The following is a 19,785-nucleotide window of genomic DNA, read 5'->3' on the forward strand; positions in this document are numbered from 1 at the left end:
TACAGCTAGTTTCATGTTGTCATTAACCAGTAAGCTGCTTACTTTTTATACTTTTATACTTTCCGTTGACCTCAGACACCTCATGATCTTTACCTCAGTTGTTCTCAGACCACACTGTGCTGTCTCTTCCTGTCAAACAAATGATGTGTATCACTCCCTCCTTCCTCCACACACCATCACACCATCACACCATTTCACTCGCCCTAAAATAACTTTGGCAGCCATCATTGTCATCATCCTTTAAATAAAAAAAAAAATAAACATAAAAAAGACCGAGAGAGAGACAGAAAGAAACAACAAACAGAAACATTATTCTAAATTTATTTTTTGGCAGTAGACTCCTCCCCCACATTATCCACACACAAACACACAACAGCAGAATAACATAATGAAGCATTGGTTCCACTCTGAGCTGCAGTTCCAGATGTTTCCTGAGTCTATCTGGTGGCAGCATACACAACATGTGGCTCCATCTCTCTATCTGATGCACGCCTGCTGCTTCTTTTGGGTTTCGGCTGGAAATTTAGAGCTGCGTAGTTCAGTTCATCTGAGCCCAGATCCTGTAAATCAGAATATTCAGAGTCACACACTGAATCACACACATACTGTTAAAATTGGTGGATTTGTTGGTAGTTCCACAAAGGAACTGTTTTTTAGCAGTTTTAGTTTAGCTAAGAACAAACATGATTTTTAATAGAATCCCAGCTGTGTAGCACAATTTAAATTAAAACTCAAAAAAAACTTCAAAAATTAAACTTAGGTTGTTCAAATACCATTGGGACATAGGACACATTGTAAGACAAACACTCATTAACATAACTCAAATTGCTGCATCTGTGGTTGTATATATTTTAAAATAACCATTTTCTAACCAGCAGGAAGGCTACATGTTCTCTCTCATGACAAGATATCTTCTGGTTGAGCATCTTTAAAACCATAACACACAGTTTATATAAGTTAATGCTGGGTTCACCTCATTTCTTTCTGGCTGCTGTTCTTCATTCACAGCTCTATCGAAAAAAAGACAAAAGTTTCATTAGTTTAATATTACTGTTCATATACTTTGCTTTGGATTTATCAATCATGTGCATCAAATTATAGATCAGCTGTACCTGTCTGAAGTTTCCTGATTTTAACAGTCAGAACAATGATGACTATAGTGAGGAAAACAGTCAGAACAGTCAGGATCACACTCATGACGTTTGTCTTTCCAGCAGACTCCTCTACATGACAAATGACAGAATAAATGTCTGTTTTTAAAAGACATGGTTAAGATTTAATGACTGGCTGTGTGGAAACTTGCAAAGTGAAAAAAGAGAACCTTATATTACTTTCAGTCTTTGAATCCACTCTAAGATCAGATTCACGGTCACTTTTAAAACATATATAAATGACATAATTTGACACATTTGTTTTTTTATTTGTCTTCATGCCGTTTTTTATACTACTGTGAAAATAAATGTGAGAAACTGTAAATTTGATGAGAAACAGATCTATGAGCATTAACTACAATCTTACCTTGGACTATATGGAGTGCTTTGGATACATCCACAGACATACAGTCCAGAGACAGAGGAATTCTCTCTCTTGATTTTAAGAAAGATGTTGGAGCTCATCTCAAATCCATTTTGAAATCCATCACACATCAGAGTGACGTCTCCACCAGACTAGACCTCCACAGTGTGAGACTCAGAAGCTGAGACAGAGATCCAGCCTGAAACAAACAGCAGAGACAGAAAGAGATTCATCCCTGTGTGTATAATGCAGCACTTACTGTAGTAAGGCAACAACAAACATTGTGTTCTTATTTGTGGGTTGTTAACCGCATGATTTGGTGCTGAGAATAACCGAGTATCAGTACTTACTGAGGCTGCAGAGAAGTAAAGCTGTTATCAAGGTGAAGTTCCTCATTCTGCATTTAATCGTTTCACTGCAAGAATAGTTTGTACCGCTCTTATAAAGGAGTTTAGAGAGGCGTGGTGTTTTTAGATTTTTATCTTGCCGCTCACACCAACCTACCAATGCAATGCCTTTAAACATATTTAAGCTCAGGAACATTTTGTTCTTGGAGACTCAACATCTAATGATAACATTTTATATTTGTGTCAGATCCATTTGAGACAAACGTCACCAAGAATTGTGGATACATGAAGAAGAACTCCTCAGTGACTCCTGGAGGTTTATACAGCCATCACTGAAAACCCTCACCTAACCCAGAACAGTCTGGTATGACATATAAAATATGACAAGAATAAAAGCGTGGGACCTGTGGAATCATAGTTTAATGCTGCAATCTCTGGATACAGTGTTTGGGTTCATTCTAAAGGTTGTCATGTATCAAGTTGCCTTTTTTTTAGATTTGTGTACCATTTTCCACTTCTATTGTATCCATTTCCTTTGTTTTTTTTTCTTTACAGTACATGAAAAGCAATTGTGGAAATATCACAAAAACGTTTTTATGCTTCGCTACGTCATATTCCCCCAATTAATACCTGAAATAAACATAAATGTAATATTTCATGTTTAATACATTGTTTCCCCCTAGTTGAGATTTGATCGTCACACTTTATAATGACTTCATCTGCAATGATTTAATGGCCCCCGACTGGAGAATTTGCAGCACCAACTCTGAAAATTTCACTTTATGAGTTTTTTTAACATTAATATGCGTTCCCCAGCCTGCCTATGGTCCCCCAGTGGCTAGAAATGGTGATAGGTGTAAACCGAGCCCTGGGTATCCTGCTCTGCCTTTGAGAAAATGAAAGCTCAGATGGGCCGATCTGGAATCTTCTCCTTATGATGTCATAAGGAGCAAAGTTACCTCCCCTTTGTCTGCTTTGCCCGCCCAGAGAATTTGGCCCGCCCATGAGAGAGAGACATCATGGCTTTCAAACGAGCAAAGTGGCAGTTGGTCACGGCCACACCCCCACCCTCCACCTTGCTATAGACACAGAGAACTGAGCCTCCATGCATGGGCGTGCGCTCTACCACTAGGTCACCCAGGAACCAAATTCACATTTTTTTTTACCATTTTTCTGGAAAATTGGTGCTACATTTGGATGGAATGTTTTTTTCCACTAGAACGATGGCAATGCCAGTCAGTCATTCAAAGGTCCACCTCTTGGGTCTAGACTACAGTATATCATGAAATATGGAGTGTTGTGACATTTTCTACAGATATTCATGGTCCCCAGAGGATGAAGCATAATGATCCCCTGACTTTTCCTCTAGCACCACTGTGAGGTTGACCTGTGTGGTTTTACGTGATATTTCTCAGCAACTGTTGGATGAATTGCTGTGAAGTGTGATGTATCATTGATACTGTGATCATGTTAGCATTCTAATGTACTTACAGTAACTAAAAGCATCTCAGAGTCTAAATATAGCCTCACAGAGACACTAACATGGCTGTGGACTCGTAGTATTGTTTGATATTATTACCATTCTCCTTTATGCTGCTGGTTGTGCTCTTGATGATGAGAATACCACTTACTAATTCCAGCGTACTTCCCTGCACTCTAGTGAAACTATTTCAGTTAACAGCTCTCAACATCAGGAACCTGATAGATGAGCATGTGCAAAATAGAAAATGAAGCAGCTGCATCAGGCCTTTCTGTTCAGTTTTGAATGCAAATGTTAACGTAGCGTACAAAGGTAAAGTAGTTAAGTGAGTTTGTTTAAGGTGATGATGAGTAGAGTGATTGATATGTTTTAAGGGAACATTCATTGTGTTCTGTGAGAACAGCAGTCCTGTTTAATTTTGTCCTAAGCAAGTAGGCTAGTTTCCTTTCTTCTTTTTTTACTTTGCACAGAGCTTTGACCTCAGACACCTCACGGTCTTCATCTCAGTTGTGTTCAGACCACACCTCGCTGTCTCTTCCTGTCAAACAATAAGTCTGGCAGCAGCCATCAGTGTCCTTTCTTCCTCTTCCTCCATCACACATTAAACATGCTCTGTTTCCTCTCAGACAAATAAGAAAGACGGACACTTTGACCCAGAGAGAGACACATGAGACAATTTTTTTTCCTCAAATTTATTTTTTGGCAGTAGACTCCTCCCACACATAAAACCACAACAGCAGATTAACATAATGAAGCATCAGTGTCACTCTGAGCTGCAGTTCCAGATGTTTCCTGAGTCTTTCTGGTGGCAGCATACACAACATGTGGCTCCAGCTCTCTCTCTGATGCAGGCCTGCGGCTTCTTTTGGGTTTCACCTGGAAACTTAGAGCTGCGTAGTTCAGTTCATCTGAGCCCAGATCCTGTAAATCAGAGTATTCAGAGTCACACTGAGTTTTCCAAGTTTTTGGTAGTTCAACAAAGGATTTGTTTAAACTAAAATGAGTGTTGAGCACAGTTTAGCTAAGAACATGCTTTTGAATAGAATCACAGCTGGGTTGGGCAATTTAAAGAGCCCCGATTATACTCCTTTTCAGCATCATATGTGTACTCTTGGGGTCTACTAGAATATGTTTTCATGCTTTGATAGTGAGACACATAGGTCACAGATCTAAAATTGCAACACCTTACAGTGGTTATATTTTAATTTCAAAATAGTTTTGCCTTGATTTTGTAATTGTTGATTGTAACTCTATGCAACTGGCTTGGCAAAAAGGCCATACGTTCTCCTTCTTAACAAAATATCTTCAGATTGAGCTAATGGGGCATTTTCATTTGTTTCGGACTACACGTCCTCAAACAGAAAAGGTAGATTGCCAAAGACTCCCAAAACGACACATACAGTAGAACCGTTCTATTTACTGCCACACAGTGGCGGATTAATCATGTGACTGTTCTATTTACAGTGCTGATATTATGCTTTTTGGCTTTTTCCCTTTCCTTCATTGTGTTCTATATCTTTTTGTGCGTGCAATAGGGTTACAAAGTGAAAAAGCCCAAAGTCCACCTCAAAGGGACTTACCATCTCCAACAGAAAACACTGTTCACCAACTAATCCAAACAGCTCTATTGTAGTCCAGTGATTAACACGCATCATTTTGCGTCACTTTGTAACACAAGTTATAATGCTTGGCTAGCTCCTGTGGCTAGCGTGGCACGCCCTCAAACCAAGCTAGCTTGCTTGTAAGGCCACGCCCTACTCTGCTTCTGACTGGCTAGTAGTCCTTACCTAGCTACTGTGCATGTTTGACTCCCAACAAAGATGGAACAGAAGTGAGATGCCTCACTCTGTAGCTAAAACAGAGAGCTCAACACACAGGGTGAAAAGAGGAGCTGCAGCATGTGTAGTACAACAAATATATCGTTTTTTTTTTATTAAACCATGTAAACCTATTCTGGTACAACATGTAAATACAATTATGAACCTTAAAACTGAGCATAATATGAGGTCTTTACTGTAACAGGTGCAGTTTTAAACACATAGTAAACATTGTGAAAAATGAGTAGTTCTATGTAGTTAATAGGCAGCGCAAATACTTAGTTAGGGTTAGTAGAATATCAGGGATTGGTTTAAAATAAGTCACTTAAAACTACTAAAATAACAATGTGACATAACAACACAGACTTCATTGCGGAAAGGACTAAAACTCTGTTAATTTCAAAATGACAGTTAGCTTTTGGTTTCACACGGGACTGTGTTTGTTTGACCCATCCACCCCCCCAGGCTGCCTCGTACTCACACAGAATTTTGCGCTCCTATACTTTGTAACCTTACTTCCTCGTTTGCGCTGGTGATAGTTACTTCAGCCATGAGGTGGCCGCCTAACAAGAAACCTAACTGTGGGTCGTTATGAGCTGCTTGCATAATCAACCTATACTATCTTTTTCTGGGTGAGGAGGGGCTGGGTTCAGCTGGTCTAGCAAATGCTGGCAAAACCAGTAATTTGGCTTAAAGAACCTAAACTGTCACTTTAAAGATCACAGCTGAAATTAGAGTTTAACATTAGGAATTATTGAAGATCATCAAATTTTACTTTGAATATGATGACTTCCTGCATGCCTGAATTAGCTGTTTGCAGCAGCTCGGAACACAGACCATTAACAGATTTGTCATGTATTTGAATGCATTTTCAAACACACACACACACACAGTTTATATAAGTTAATGCTGGGTTCACCTTGTTTCTTTCTGGCTGCGGTTCTTCAATCACAGCTAAATGGAAAAATCATGAAGTTTTATTAGTTTATTACTATTGACCATATATTTTGCTTTGGATTTATCCATCATGTGCATCACATTATAGATCAGCTGTACCTGTCTGAAGTTTCCTGATTTTAACAGCCAGAACAGTGACGACTATAGTGAGGAAAACAGTCAGAACAGTCAGAGAACCCAGGATCACAATCATGACGTTTGTCATTCCTTCAGTCTCCTCTACAAGACAAATGTCTGTTTTTAGAAGAGATGTTTAAGATTTAAATGATTCTGTGGAAACTTGCACAGTGAAAAAGGAGAACCTTACTTTCTTTATTTAAATCCACTCCAAAATCAGATTCACTGTTACCTTTAAAAAGACAAAAATGAAATAATTTGACATACTGGTTTCTTGTTTGTCTTTATGCTGTTTTCATATGACTATGACAATACATGTGAGATAAACTGTAAATATGATGGAAACAGATCTCTGAGGCTTAACTACAATCTTACCTTGAACTTTTAAATGTGTTGCACCAGCGATGACTGTATGTCCTTCTATGTAAATTCCACAGAAATACAGTCCAGAGTCAGATAAATCCACTCTCTTGATTTTAAGAAAGACAGTAGAGATGTTGGAGCTCATCTCAAATCCATTTTGAAATCCATCACAGAACGAAGGTTTGCCATCAGACCCGTACATAGAGGAGATGCAGCTGGGCTTTGTTCTGTTGATCACTCTGAACCATTCTGTCTGAGTTGGAACGCTGGAAATGTTGGAGCACATCAGAGTGACGCCTCCACCAGACTGGACCTCCACAGTGTGAGACTCAGAAGCTGAGACAGAGATCCAGCCTGAAACAAACAGCAGAGACAGAAAGAGCTTTACTCCTCAATAAAGTCACTTCTAAACGTGTACAATACTAAGTCATCTGAGTGTTAAAAGTAATGGTGGGTTACTGGATAAAAGACAGATTAGAATTATATTTGCTGCTCAGAATAATTAATTACCAGTACTTACTGAGGCTGCAGAGAAGTAAAGCTGATATTAAGCTGAAGCTCCTCATTGTGCGTATAACGCTGCAACAGCAATGGCGCTCTAAATCAGTGTAAAGGGGCTTTTATTGTTAAGGGGCGGAGTATTAGTTCATGCAAGGAAGCTCAAATCTTTCCCCACCTGATATCTGTACCAGAGACAATATCAGTCAAAGCATGCCTCAAATCATTTCAGATGGCATAAGTTACTATTCTTCTGATGCTCTTTGTTTTTGTGGAAGGAATCACCTCATCTGTCACAGTCGGATACAGCAGCTCAGATGGTCAGACATGCACGTTGTGATCCATAAATATTGAAGAATGCAGTTAAACGCCAAGGTGCACAGTAAAGCAAATGTATCTGACCCATCCTGCAGCCCACGGCCATGTCTTTTGTCCAGTCCACATTAAGAGTCAGTCTACCATTACTGCGTCGTTGGCTGACTTTTTGACATTTCTGAAGCTGCTAGGTGTGAAAAGTAGTCAGCGTTGACAGAGCCGAGATGTATTTCCCCAAACTGACAGTGCGGGGCGTTGACCACATACAGTATGTAGAACAAAGTGTGACACTTTAAGTCCCCAGCGCTTCTTTTATCAGATCAGAGATCCACTGTGCATGCACACACCGCCATTCTCCCTAATCTCGTATAATCAGTTGACTCCTGCCAACCACATATGTTCCACTTGCCCCCTCTAGGAGCCAATGCAGATCTCTGTCTACCACAGTTACCTAAAAAAACATTTACTTCCAACTGCAATAAACACTCTGAACTTCTGAAAACAAGCAATACCCCCCACCTCCATAAAAAAAATTTTTTTGGGTTATTGTTACCTGAGTTTGATGTTTAACCTTCACTGTTGATACTAGAGGTTGTTTTCACATTAATTTACTGAGTGAGGAAAGTTTCTCTGCACTGACCTTAAATCTCAGTTTCAGTTTACTGTTAAACGTGTATGTGCGAGCAGGGTATTGTGACATCACAGTTTGGAAGCCAATCATGGTCCAGTATGCTGGATCATATGCATCAAACGTATGTACACTATAGGCTATAGACTTTTCAGTGAAGTAGGAGACATCCTGTGTCCAGCAGTTACACCTTTTTAAAATGTAAAATATCGGCACATTCATAGATACTAGATGCAACTTTAGTCCTTTAAACTAAAGGTATTGAATGTTTTTTTGTTGGACAAAAAAACATATCAGACACATTTTTTTTCAGAGAAAATTATTTTTACAGTATATATCATAAAACATGTCTAAAGGGGATTCAGTATCCAGTAATGAACAAAACATAAAAATCATAAGAAATAAATTATAAACACGTAAGATAATTGTAACGAAGCAAACTGATTAAGTAAGCCTTAACATACACTCTATAAAGCCCCCCCCCCCCCAACCCCCCTGTCCTTTCCTTTATTTATAACTCTTCCCCAATGTTTGGGTACGTTTTCAAGCCTGCGGTCTGTCCTGTGTTCGTGGTATCTCTGTTCTATAAGGAAGTTAAACAAGTTCATAATGAAGCTTTTGAAACCACATGGCAGGAAAAGAACGCGTTAGTTCTTCAGCAGATTCTAATCTGCTGCCATATTTGTAAAACTCACAGTGTGATTGTCAGACTGAAGGCAAAGACGGATGTTTAAAGCATCCCACAGTTTGACCCTCTTAGCAACCAATCAAATGTAACCTCATTTTTAACCTGGTGTCAGCTCTATTGCTCAAAGCGTTCACTTCTAAAAACAGCCGAGACGATGCACCTGTATATGATCCTCTGTGGAGTATGTAATTGTATTGATATGAGATATTTTCAGTGGAATAATGAAATCTCAGCTTGTGTTTCTCTAACATTGTCTCTTCTTGACCTAGTCCATCTGCCAGCAGTGATCCAGGAGGCAGCGCAGCCTGACGGGACACTGGGGTTATCTCGGCCAGTGTTGGGGACAATGGGACTTTACATTGCTTCTACGACAGCCAAGTGGCGCTGCAATTCTCCTGCTACCGACAGACCTTAGGAGGGGGACCTGAGCTGCTCTCTTCTGTTTACAAGTATGATTCAGCATCCAAAGTGTTCCACTGGATGGAGAAGAACCCTCGTTTTTCTGTGCAGAGGAAGGAACCGATGAATCATTTACACATCTCTGACGTCTACTTCTCAGATTGGGCTGCGTACTTCTGAAGAAGCTCACACTCCAACATGGTGGAGTTTGGAGAGGGGGGTCTCTCTAAGTGTCAAAGGTATTGTGCTTCTCTTTTTCTTTGGTTTTGACTTCCGAAGAAATGCAGATGTTGTTGGAGATTTTCATTGCAAATAAATGATGCACGTTAAAAATTAGCAAAATCACCAGGGTTCAATTTGCTTAGAGTGAGTTTAAGTAAATATGCCCAGAGGTTATATAGCAAGTGATAGTTTTAGGCATATGAACTCTCCAATCAACACTCATCACTTTGTTCATGAAGCTTATCAGTTTTGATATTGTCGCTGTCGGGCAGAAACCTTGTATGTCCGTATTGTCATTTTAATTTGTTTTCATAAATCAGTGCTATTGGTCAACCTTTATGGCCATATGTGGGTTTTACAAATTTCTCTAACTTCCTCAAAGGTAAATGGCTCAACATAATGTTATATTAATCAATACTATAATATATAATTCAAATCAATCATTTTTGGTGAGCCATGGTTGAGTAGTCCACAAAAACTCCTGCTTGTGCTGGGCTCATTTCCCCAAAACCAGTTCAATAACTACGCCAAAAGCCCCGCTCAAAATGTTCTTAGAATTAGTGATGTGCGGATATCGATACTAAAGTATCGATATTTACGATCCCAACGTCTCCTGCTCTAGTATCGATTCTCGTATAAAAAGATCGATATTTAAACTCAGTAATTTGGAGTGAGTGTTTATGTTATCATAAGTAACTTGTTGTCACCAGAAAAGTCTAATTATATTCGGTTAGGGGAAGGAACTACTTCTCCTTCCGCCGGTCAGTTGTGTGTGCACTGCGGCTCTGTGATGGAGCCGGCCGCTGCAGCAGCCCTTCTTTAATTTCCCGCTACAAAGACTGCAGGCTGCAGAGTGACTATGGCTGACTGCAAAAGGATTCATGTCTGGCTGTATTTTAGCTGTAAAGACAGCAGTGACGCTGTGTGTGATGTGTGTGGAAAGACAGTGAAATACAGTTAACACTACAAACCTTGCTAAACATCTGAGGTTAAGTCATAAGAGTGAATATGATGATATAATGAAGCGGCGGTCTGAGGAGGAGGTCCAGGGCGAGAAGACGCAAGGTGCTAGGGCAAGACAGACTTCAATCAGTGAGTCATTTGGCAGCAGCGGCAGAAGTTATCCAGGTACAGGGAGATAGCGTGATAGTCGCGTTATCACTGACTGTGGGAAAGTTATTCACGTCTGTTAAGAGACAAGGTTAAGAGTCAAAAATGTTTTATTTGTGTGTAATTTTCAACCTGTTTTACTGTACAAGTATCTGAGATTTTCTTTATAATTAAACAATATGAGAGTAGTTTATTGTCTTGTCATTATGCAGCTATTTTTACTTTAAACTAGTTGTCACATCACACTACAAATAAAATATGTAAAAAGTATTGGTAATGAAGCTCAGCGCAAATTCTTTCAGGAAGACGTCATTACCCCAGTCACTACTCCATTCTTAAATCAAATCAGCTGTTCAAGAAGTGACGTGTCAGTTAAACCAATCAGACTCGACCACGAGATTCAAGGGCCAATCACAGCCTTACAACTCTGCTTTAAATCTGTTCTCTCCTTGTGCTGTCAGCTGTCGTTTCAGGCAAAGCGCTCGACTTTTGTCTGTCGGACAGCTTCATGGATCACTTTCCCTCTCTGTTTGGTGTGTTTATTTTGGTGATCGCTATGTCGGATTCCGAGCCTGCTCTCGCTTCGGACCCGTTTCCTGTACTCTGCTCGTCGCAGGAGCTCGCGGCTGGCTTCGCTGCCCGGCTCCCGCTCGGATGGGTCGGAGTTGCTCCTTCGGCGGCTCCGTGATCGCGACGTCGTGCCGGCTTCGGGTTTGCCGTCTCCTGAGCTCCGCGAGCTGGCCGTCCAAGTCGGGTGCGTCTCGCCGGATCCCTCGCCCGCGCCCGCCGCTCCTGTGGCTGCCCGCGGTCGGAAACGGACCAGGAAGGCGGATCCCTCCCTCGGCGCCCCCGCGAAGACCCGCGGCGCGGGTTCCCTCGGCCGCGCTGCTGCCCTGGACGTTCCAAGTGGGTCGTCGGACACGAGCCTCATTCTCGCTTCTCTCCAGTCTCTGGCCGGCTCGTTGCAGTCAATCGAAGCACGACTGCAGGCCGTTGAAAGCATTCCAGCTGCCGCTGGTTCCGTGACCGTCGGGGCTGCTCTCTCCTCCGCTGCGCTGCCGGCGCTCTGCTCCGCCCAGACGGGCCCGTCGGCCCAGGCCAACGCTGCCTTTTCTCTGGCAACTGCTGCTTCGGCTCCGTCCCCCGGCCTTTCGGCGCCGGTGCCCTACCGCCAGCCCCTTCCCTGTCACTCTGCCTTCTCTCCAGGAGCTGGCCCTGTATTAAACCTATCGCCCCTGCATCATTATCTAGATTCCTCTAGGGGGTATATGAGACAAGGCTTGGCTGCGTCTACTTTGAAAACTTATGATTTTGCTTGGCGTACCTTCTGTTTCTTTTGTGTTTGTATTTCTGTTCCTCTTAAACCCGTTCTTACAAGCAGCATTTGTGCATTCATTTGTTATTGTACTGACACTCGCAAATTTAAGTTGCAGTAATACTCGAGGTTTGCTCGCCGGCGTTCAGTTTCGCATCCGCTGTTACGACCCGTCGTTTCCGAGCATTTTTTCTAATCAGGCCGTTAAATTGCTGCTGAAAGGCATTTCCAAGTCCCATCCTTCTCCCCCCGATCCGAGGCAGCCTATCACTCTCGGTATTTTGCACGCTATGGTCTTGGTTCTTCGGGCGGGGGTGGTTTCTCCCTACGTTGACTCCTTACTGGAGTCCGTGTTTTTGCTGGCTTTTTATGCCTTTCTCAGATGCTGCGAATTTACTACCTTCTAAATCTTTTAACCCTGATAGTGATGTTACTTTTTCTGATTTGGCTTTTTATCCTGGTCATTATCGCTTATCTCTCAAACATTCTAAACGCGGTGGCGCTTGCTCGGTCCTCGTCGCCCGCACTGATACTTGTTTTTGTCCCTTCAAATCCATGCTAAACTATTTACTGTTGCGGCCTCGCACTGGCTCCTTAGCGCCTCTGTTCCTCGTCCCCGGGGGATTTCCCCTGTCGAGAGCTTGGTTTGGGCTTCATCTAAAGCTCGTTCTCCTTAGCGCTAATATGTCCCCTCAGCATTATTCGGGCCATTCGTTTAGGAACGGGGCTGCGACGACTGCAGCTAACCAGGGCATATCTTGTGCTTCCCTGCAACTGCTGGGTCGCTGGTCATCTGCTGCTTACTCCTCATACATTCGTCCTGACGTCGACGACCTTCTCACCATCCAAAGATCATTGAAGCCTTGATTCTGGTGAGCATGCATATAACTGGTGGTGGTGTGTTTTCACGTCTCTGTTATTGTCTCATTTAGGATGTTGTCCTGCTTGTGTCACATTTATTCTTTGCTTGTCGTGGTTCATGGCCTGCATTGCCGGTCATCGTGCCGTGGTTCTTCAGCCTGGTTAGGGTTTTGCTTTGTATGGCCAGTTTCGCCATTCCGGTCTCCGCACCGAGCTTAATAAACTCAGTTAGGCTAGGGCTTTATTTGGTTTTGGCCAGTATTTCATTCCGGCCGCGTACCAAGGTTACTGAATATGCTTGGGACTTTATTTTGCTTGTTGCTGGCCTGACTTGCCACCCCGGCAGGTATGATGTGATTTGTCCTGCTGGTGCAAGGCGTGGCAGTGGAGTTAATTCCTATATGTAGTGGTAGGGCTCAGGGTTTTGTATCGCTTATGTTTGAGTAATTGCTAGAAATGTGTTTTCTATGTTTAGTCAGTCGATCATTACTTCTTTCTGTTGCCCGTTTCTTTGTTACTTATTTTCCTGTTTTCATATTTACCTTCGAACAAGTCGGTGTTGCGGTGTTATGCCGGCCTGACTTTCCAATGCCGGCTGGGGTTGCCGATGCCAGCCTTAATGGCCGATGCCGGCTGGTGGGGCCAATGCCGGCCTGAATTGCCGTTGCCGGCTGGTGCGGCCGATGCCGGCCTGTCTTGCCGATGACTGACTTCCAAGTTGTATTTTGCCTGCTGTTTTAGGGCTGGATCATTGCGTTTGTTTTCTACTTCCAGATCCATGGAGGTGAGGTGTTATGCCGGCCAGGATTGCCGATGCCGGCCTGGATTGCCGATGCCGGCTGGTGCGGCCGATGCCGGCTGGTGCGACCGATGTGGCTGGTGCGGTCAATGTCCGCTTGAGTGGCCGATGCCGGCCCGAATTGCCGATGCCGGCTGGTGGGGCCGATGCCGGCCTGAATTGCCGATGCCGGCTGGTGTTGCCGATGCCGGCTGGTGTTGCCGATGCCGGCTGGTGTTGCCGATGCCGGCTGGTGCTGCCGATGCCGGCCTGTCTTGCCGATGACTGACTTCCAAGTTGTATTTTGCCTGCTGTTTTAGGGCTGGATCATTGCGTTTGTTTTCTACTTCCAGATCCATGGAGGTGCGGTGTTATGCCAGCCTGATTTACCGATGCCGGCCTGTCTTGCCGATGCCGGCCCGATTTGCCGCATGTGATGCCGGCGGGTGTTGCCGATGCCGGCCGGTGTTGCCGATGCCGGCCGGTGTTGCCGATGCCGGCTGGTGTTGCCGATGCCGGCCTGTCTTGCCGATGCCGGCCCGATTTGCCGCATGTGATGCCGGCTGAGTTGTTGGTGCGGCCAATGCCTGCTGGGCCGGCTGATGCGGCCGATGCCGGCCTGTCTTGCCAATGCCGGCTGGTGTTGCCGATGCCGGCCTGGATTGCCGATGCCGGCTGGTGCGGCCGATGCCAGCTGGTGTTGCCGATGACCGACTTCCCCGATGTATTTTGCCTGCTGTATTAGGGATGGATCGTTGCATTAGTTTTCTACTTCCAGATCAATGGAGGTGCTGTTATGCCAGCCTGATTTGCCGATGCCGGCCTGTCTTGCCGATGCCGGCCCGATTTGCCGGCTGAGTTGCCGGCTGAGTTGCTGGTGCGGCCGATGCCGGCTGTGTGGCCGATGCCGGCTGATGCGGCCGATGCCGGCCTGTCTTGCCGCTGCCGGCTGGTGCGGCCGATGCCGTTCTGTCTTGCCGTTGCCGGCCTGAATTGCCGGCATCGGCTGGTGCGGCCGTTGCCGGCTGGTGTTGCCGTTGCCGGCTGGTGTTGCCGATGCCGGCTGGTGCTGCCGATGCCGGCCTGTCTTGCCGATGACTGCCTTCCAAGATGTATTTTGCCTACTGTTCTAGGGCTGCATCATTGCATTTGTTTTCTACTTCCAGATCAATGGAGGTGCGGTGTTATGCCGGCCTGACTTTCCAATGCCGGCTGGGGTTGCTGATGCCAGCCTTAATGGCCGATGCTGGCTGGTGGGGCCAATGCCGGCCTGAATTGCCGTTGCCGGCTGGTGCGGCCGTTGCCGGCTGGTGTTGCCGATGCCGGCTGGTGCGGCCGATGCCGGCCTGTCTTGCCGATGCCGGCTGGTGCGACCGATGTGGCTGGTGCGGTCAATGTCCGCTTGAGTGGCCGATGCCGGCCCGAATTGCCGATGCCGGCTGGTGGGGCCGATGCCGGCCTGAATTGCCGATGCCGGCTGGTGTTGCCGATGCCGGCTGGTGTTGCCGATGCCGGCTGGTGCTGCCGATGCCGGCCTGTCTTGCCGATGACTGACTTCCAAGTTGTATTTTGCCTGCTGTTTTAGGGCTGGATCATTGCGTTTGTTTTCTACTTCCAGATCCATGGAGGTGCGGTGTTATGCCAGCCTGATTTACCGATGCCGGCCTGTCTTGCCGATGCCGGCCCGATTTGCCGCATGTGATGCCGGCTGAGTTGCTGGTGTTGCCGATGCCGGCCGGTGTTGCCGATGCCGGCTGGTGTTGCCGATGCCGGCTGGTGTTGCCGATGCCGGCTGGTGTTGCCGATGCCGGCCTGTCTTGCCGATGCCGGCCCGATTTGCCGCATGTGATGCCGGCTGAGTTGTTGGTGCGGCCAATGCCTGCTGGGCGGGTTGATGCGGCCGATGCCGGCCTGTCTTGCCAATGCCGGCTGGTGTTGCCGATGCCGGCCTGGATTGCCGATGCCGGCTGGTGCGGCCGATGCCAGCTGGTGTTGCCGATGACCGACTTCCCCGATGTATTTTGCCTGCTGTATTAGGGATGGATCGTTGCATTAGTTTTCTACTTCCAGATCAATGGAGGTGCTGTTAAGCCAGCCTGATTTGCCGATGCCGGCCCGATTTGCCGGCTGAGTTGCCGGCTGAGTTGCTGGTGCGGCCGATGCCGGCTGTGTGGCCGATGCCGGCTGATGCGGCCGATGCCGGCCTGTCTTGCCGCTGCCGGCTGGTGCGGCCGATGCCGTTCTGTCTTGCCGTTGCCGGCCTGAATTGCCGGCATCGGCTGGTGCGGCCGTTGCCGGCTGGTGTTGCCGATGCCGGCTGGTGTTGCCGATGCCGGCTGGTGCTGCCGATGCCGGCCTGTCTTGCCGATGACTGCCTTCCAAGATGTATTTTGCCTACTGTTCTAGGGCTGCATCATTGCATTTGTTTTCTACTTCCAGATCAATGGAGGTGCGGTGTTATGCCGGCCTGACTTTCCAATGCCGGCTGGGGTTGCCGATGCCAGCCTTAATGGCCGATGCCGGCTGGTGGGGCCAATGCCGGCCTGAATTGCCGTAGGCGTCGCGTTGCCGGGCCGGTGTTGCGCCGATGCCGGCTGGTGGCGGCCGGTCGGCCTGTCTTGCCGATGACTGACTTCCAAGTTGTATTTTGCCTGCTGTTTTAGGGCTGGATCATTGCGTTTGTTTTCTACTTCCAGATCCATGGAGGTGAGGTGTTATGCCGGCCTGGATTGCCGATGCCGGCCTGGATTGCCGATGCCGGCTGGTGCGGCCGATGCCGGCTGGTGCGACCGATGTGGCTGGTGCGGTCAATGTCCGCTTGAGTGGCCGATGCCGGCCCGAATTGCCGATGCCGGCTGGTGGGGCCGATGCCGGCCTGAATTGCCGATGCCGGCTGGTGTTGCCGATGCCGGCTGGTGTTGCCGATGCCGGCTGGTGCTGCCGATGCCGGCCTGTCTTGCCGATGACTGACTTCCAAGTTGTATTTTGCCTGCTGTTTTAGGGCTGGATCATTGCGTTTGTTTTCTACTTCCAGATCCATGGAGGTGCGGTGTTATGCCAGCCTGATTTACCGATGCCGGCCTGTCTTGCCGATGCCGGCCCGATTTGCCGCATGTGATGCCGGCTGAGTTGTTGGTGCGGCCAATGCCGGCTGGTGCGGCCGATGCCGGCTGGTGCGGCCGATGCCGTTCTGTCTTGCCGTTGCCGGCCTGAATTGCCGGCATCGGCTGGTGTTGCCGATGCCGGCTGGTGTTGCCGATGCCGGCTGGTGCTGCCGATGCCGGCCTGTCTTGCCGATGACTGCCTTCCAAGATGTATTTTGCCTACTGTTTTAGGGCTGCATCATTGCATTTGTTTTCTACTTCCAGATCAATGGAGGTGCGGTGTTATGCCGGCCTGACTTTCCAATGCCGGCTGGGGTTGCCGATGCCAGCCTTAATGGCCGATGCCGGCTGGTGGGGCCGATGCCGGCCTGAATTGCCGATGCCGGCTGGTGTTGCCGATGCCGGCCGGTGTTGCCGATGCAGGCCGGTGTTGCCGATGCCGGCCCGATTTGCCGCATGTGATGCCGGCTGAGTTGTTGGTGCGGCCAATGCCTGCTGGGCCGGCTGATGCGGCCGATGCCGGCCTGTCTTGCCAATGCCGGCTGGTGTTGCCGATGGGGGGGGGGGGGTGGGGGGGGGGGGGGGGGGGGGGGGGGGGGGGGGGGGGGGGGGGGGGGGGGGGGGCTTGGGGGGGGGGGGGGGGGGGGGTGGGGGGGGGGGGGGGGGGGGGGGGGGGGGGGGGGGGGGGGGGGGGGGGGGGGGGGGGGGGCTGGTCGGGGGGGGGGGGTTTTTTTGGTGTTCTTGGGGGTGGGGGGGGGGGGAATTATTTGCTTCCGTTTTGGGGGTGTATCACTTAACCGATATTTTTATTTTCAGATCCGTTGCTGCAAGAGGTAAGCCTTAATGTGTATATGCTAGTTTGTATGTAGTCTCTACCGTTAAGAATGCATGTTCCAGTCTACATATTTAATGTGTTATATCTATAATCTATAATTCCCGTCACGTTTTGGGGGTTATGTTCCTATTCCCTACCCCTTTAAGAAGATTAATTCGATGGAGTCCAATCTCCAAAAGACTTTGTACATTCAATATCATACAGTTGTACAATAAATATTTTTTGCATATCTGCAAACGAAGTCTCTCCTGATTGAATTGGTATCAGTATTGGCAATACCAGCCTGGGTATTACTTGGTATCGGATTGAATAGGAATTAAGTGGTATCGCACATCACTACTTAGAATCTCTGTTACAGTTAAAGTATGTTATCACAAAAAGAATGCATGTTAGATACATATCATTTCACAGCATTTCAGATATCTGCTAGACGAATGGGGCTGCAACGCCAAAGGCTCGGTCTCCGAAGGTACAGAGTCTGGTGTGGGGAATGGAGAGCAGGCCAGTGTCTGAGGAGCTTGATGGTGTTTTAAGCCCCCAACGTCGACTTCAAGGCAGCGCTGCGACCATTGACTTCATTACATTACATTACATGTCATTTAGCTGACGGTTTTATCCAAAGCGACTTACAGTTGCTACATGTGTCAGAGGATGCATGCCTCTGGAGCAACTATGGGCTAAGTGTCTTGCTCAGGGACACATTGGTTGTATCGCAGTGCAAATTGAACCCAGATCTCCCACACCAAAGGCATGTGTCATATCCACTGAGCCAGGCACGGCGTTATGGGTGGGCCTGACGGGCCTAGGCCCACCCACTTTTCAACAGGCCCACCCAAAACATTTCCTCAAAAAACATTAAGTAGCCTAATTAATATTAATATTTGGTGAAGAATTATTAAAAATCGGTAAATAATCTCATAATTTGTGCTAAAATTGTCTAAATGTTTAGTTTTCAAAAACAATTTAAAAAAGCTGGTCATGTCTATTTTTATGTTTCTGCGCAAGTTCAGCAGACAGTGAGGTTCGGATTGGATGTAGCTTGTCGGTATGCTATGCTAGCTCCCAGTGATCTGAGAGTGTGAAAATCATTTCCAGTAAAGGACAAGGTTGCAACAGTCGTTGTTTAGGTACCTAAACGTGCACGAACGGTCTCAGAGTCATCGCTGCAACCAGGAGATGAAGGAGAGCTGAGATCCACAACGCCTAGCACATCTTTGTCTAGGCCACCGCAGGATGCCAGCGATGCTAGCGCGGCCAGCGCAGCCAGCGCCGGTGCTAGTGCCTTTGCCTCGCGAGTGGATGATATATCCCTATGGATATAGCCCTGTGGATCGGTCTTCCGTGGATGAGCCCGCAACTCAACCAGTGCTAAAGTATCCGGTCACTTCTTCTGCTTTAGGGAGTTTAATTGTGTAGGACCGCCAGAGGATAACAGTAAGGTATGTGGCTACTCTGCCTGTATTGTATTATGTCGTTATATGAGATATATGGATTAAAATAATCAATTCATAACCCACTACAGAGCTGCAGGCGCAGTTCTATTTCTATAACAGCTTGTTACTGTTGTCAAGTTGTTTTTCCCTCATTGTTTTCTCTTGTTATGGCCAATAATGCTTTAGGGCTTGTTAATGCGATTTATTTATTTTTGTTAAACATGTTTTTAACATGAATCATCACACTAAAGTAAGGAAATAACTTGAGTCTTGTTTTACATGACAGATGACGTTGTCAATGAACAAGTTCTGTGGCCGAGTATTGATTGAAACTGTCGGGCAGTGTTGTTGATTTGTATATTGTTGAAAACTTAAAACCATTGAAAAGAATTGTGAAATATTCGGCCTCATGTTATACGAGCAGAACTAAACTATGTTTTGGGAAAATATTAGATTCCTGACCACTTTTATAGTCTATAGGCCTTAGGTTAGGAGAGATGCGCTATAGCACAGCCAGGTATGGTGGTAATGGAGATTCAAAAGCGCTCTTCTTTTGGTCAGAACCAAGGAGAGCGATCGCGGATAGGTCCGTCCTTTGCACCGAAACTTTTTACAATGCAACAACATATAAATAGCATCAAGCTATTACAATCTTTATTATTTAAGCACATATAATATATATAATATAACAGTATATTAACCAAGTCATTTGTATTAGGTTAAACAGGGATTTGATAACGTTTTTAATTTAAGGCCCACCCACAATTGGTCTGGCCCATCCAAAACTGGAATCCTGGCGCCGTGCCTGCACTGAGCCATCACCACTTTTCAAGGCATGTAACCCTAACCTTAACCCTTACCATTGCCTAATCCTAGTGCCTTCCACCTTAACCCTAACCATTGCCTAATCCTAGCGCCTTTCAGGCAGCGCTGCCTGGAAGAAGGGGTGGGGTGTATGGATAGAGGAGGTCGGAGAGGCACTGAGGGGCCAGGGAATGTAGGG

The 19,785-nt window shown here is 46.5% G+C and overlaps 1 protein-coding gene across 1 annotated transcript; it reads right to left on the reverse strand.

Moving 5' to 3' along the window:
• Positions 1-4,061: 4,061 nt before the first annotated feature.
• Positions 4,062-7,172, reverse strand: LOC120572380. Its single transcript, XM_039821678.1, has 6 exons — positions 7,117-7,172; positions 6,609-6,950; positions 6,424-6,465; positions 6,216-6,257; positions 6,079-6,113; positions 4,062-4,263 (listed from the first exon to the last, which is right to left on the reverse strand). Exons 1-6 carry the CDS (start codon positions 7,160-7,162, stop codon positions 4,084-4,086), a joined length of 687 nt encoding a protein of 228 aa, XP_039677612.1. The 5' UTR covers positions 7,163-7,172; the 3' UTR covers positions 4,062-4,083.
• Positions 7,173-19,785: the final 12,613 nt, after the last annotated feature.

The sequence above is a fragment of the Perca fluviatilis genome, chromosome 14 (genome assembly GCF_010015445.1).
Source record: "Perca fluviatilis chromosome 14, GENO_Pfluv_1.0, whole genome shotgun sequence".
Taxonomy (NCBI): domain Eukaryota; kingdom Metazoa; phylum Chordata; class Actinopteri; order Perciformes; family Percidae; genus Perca; species Perca fluviatilis.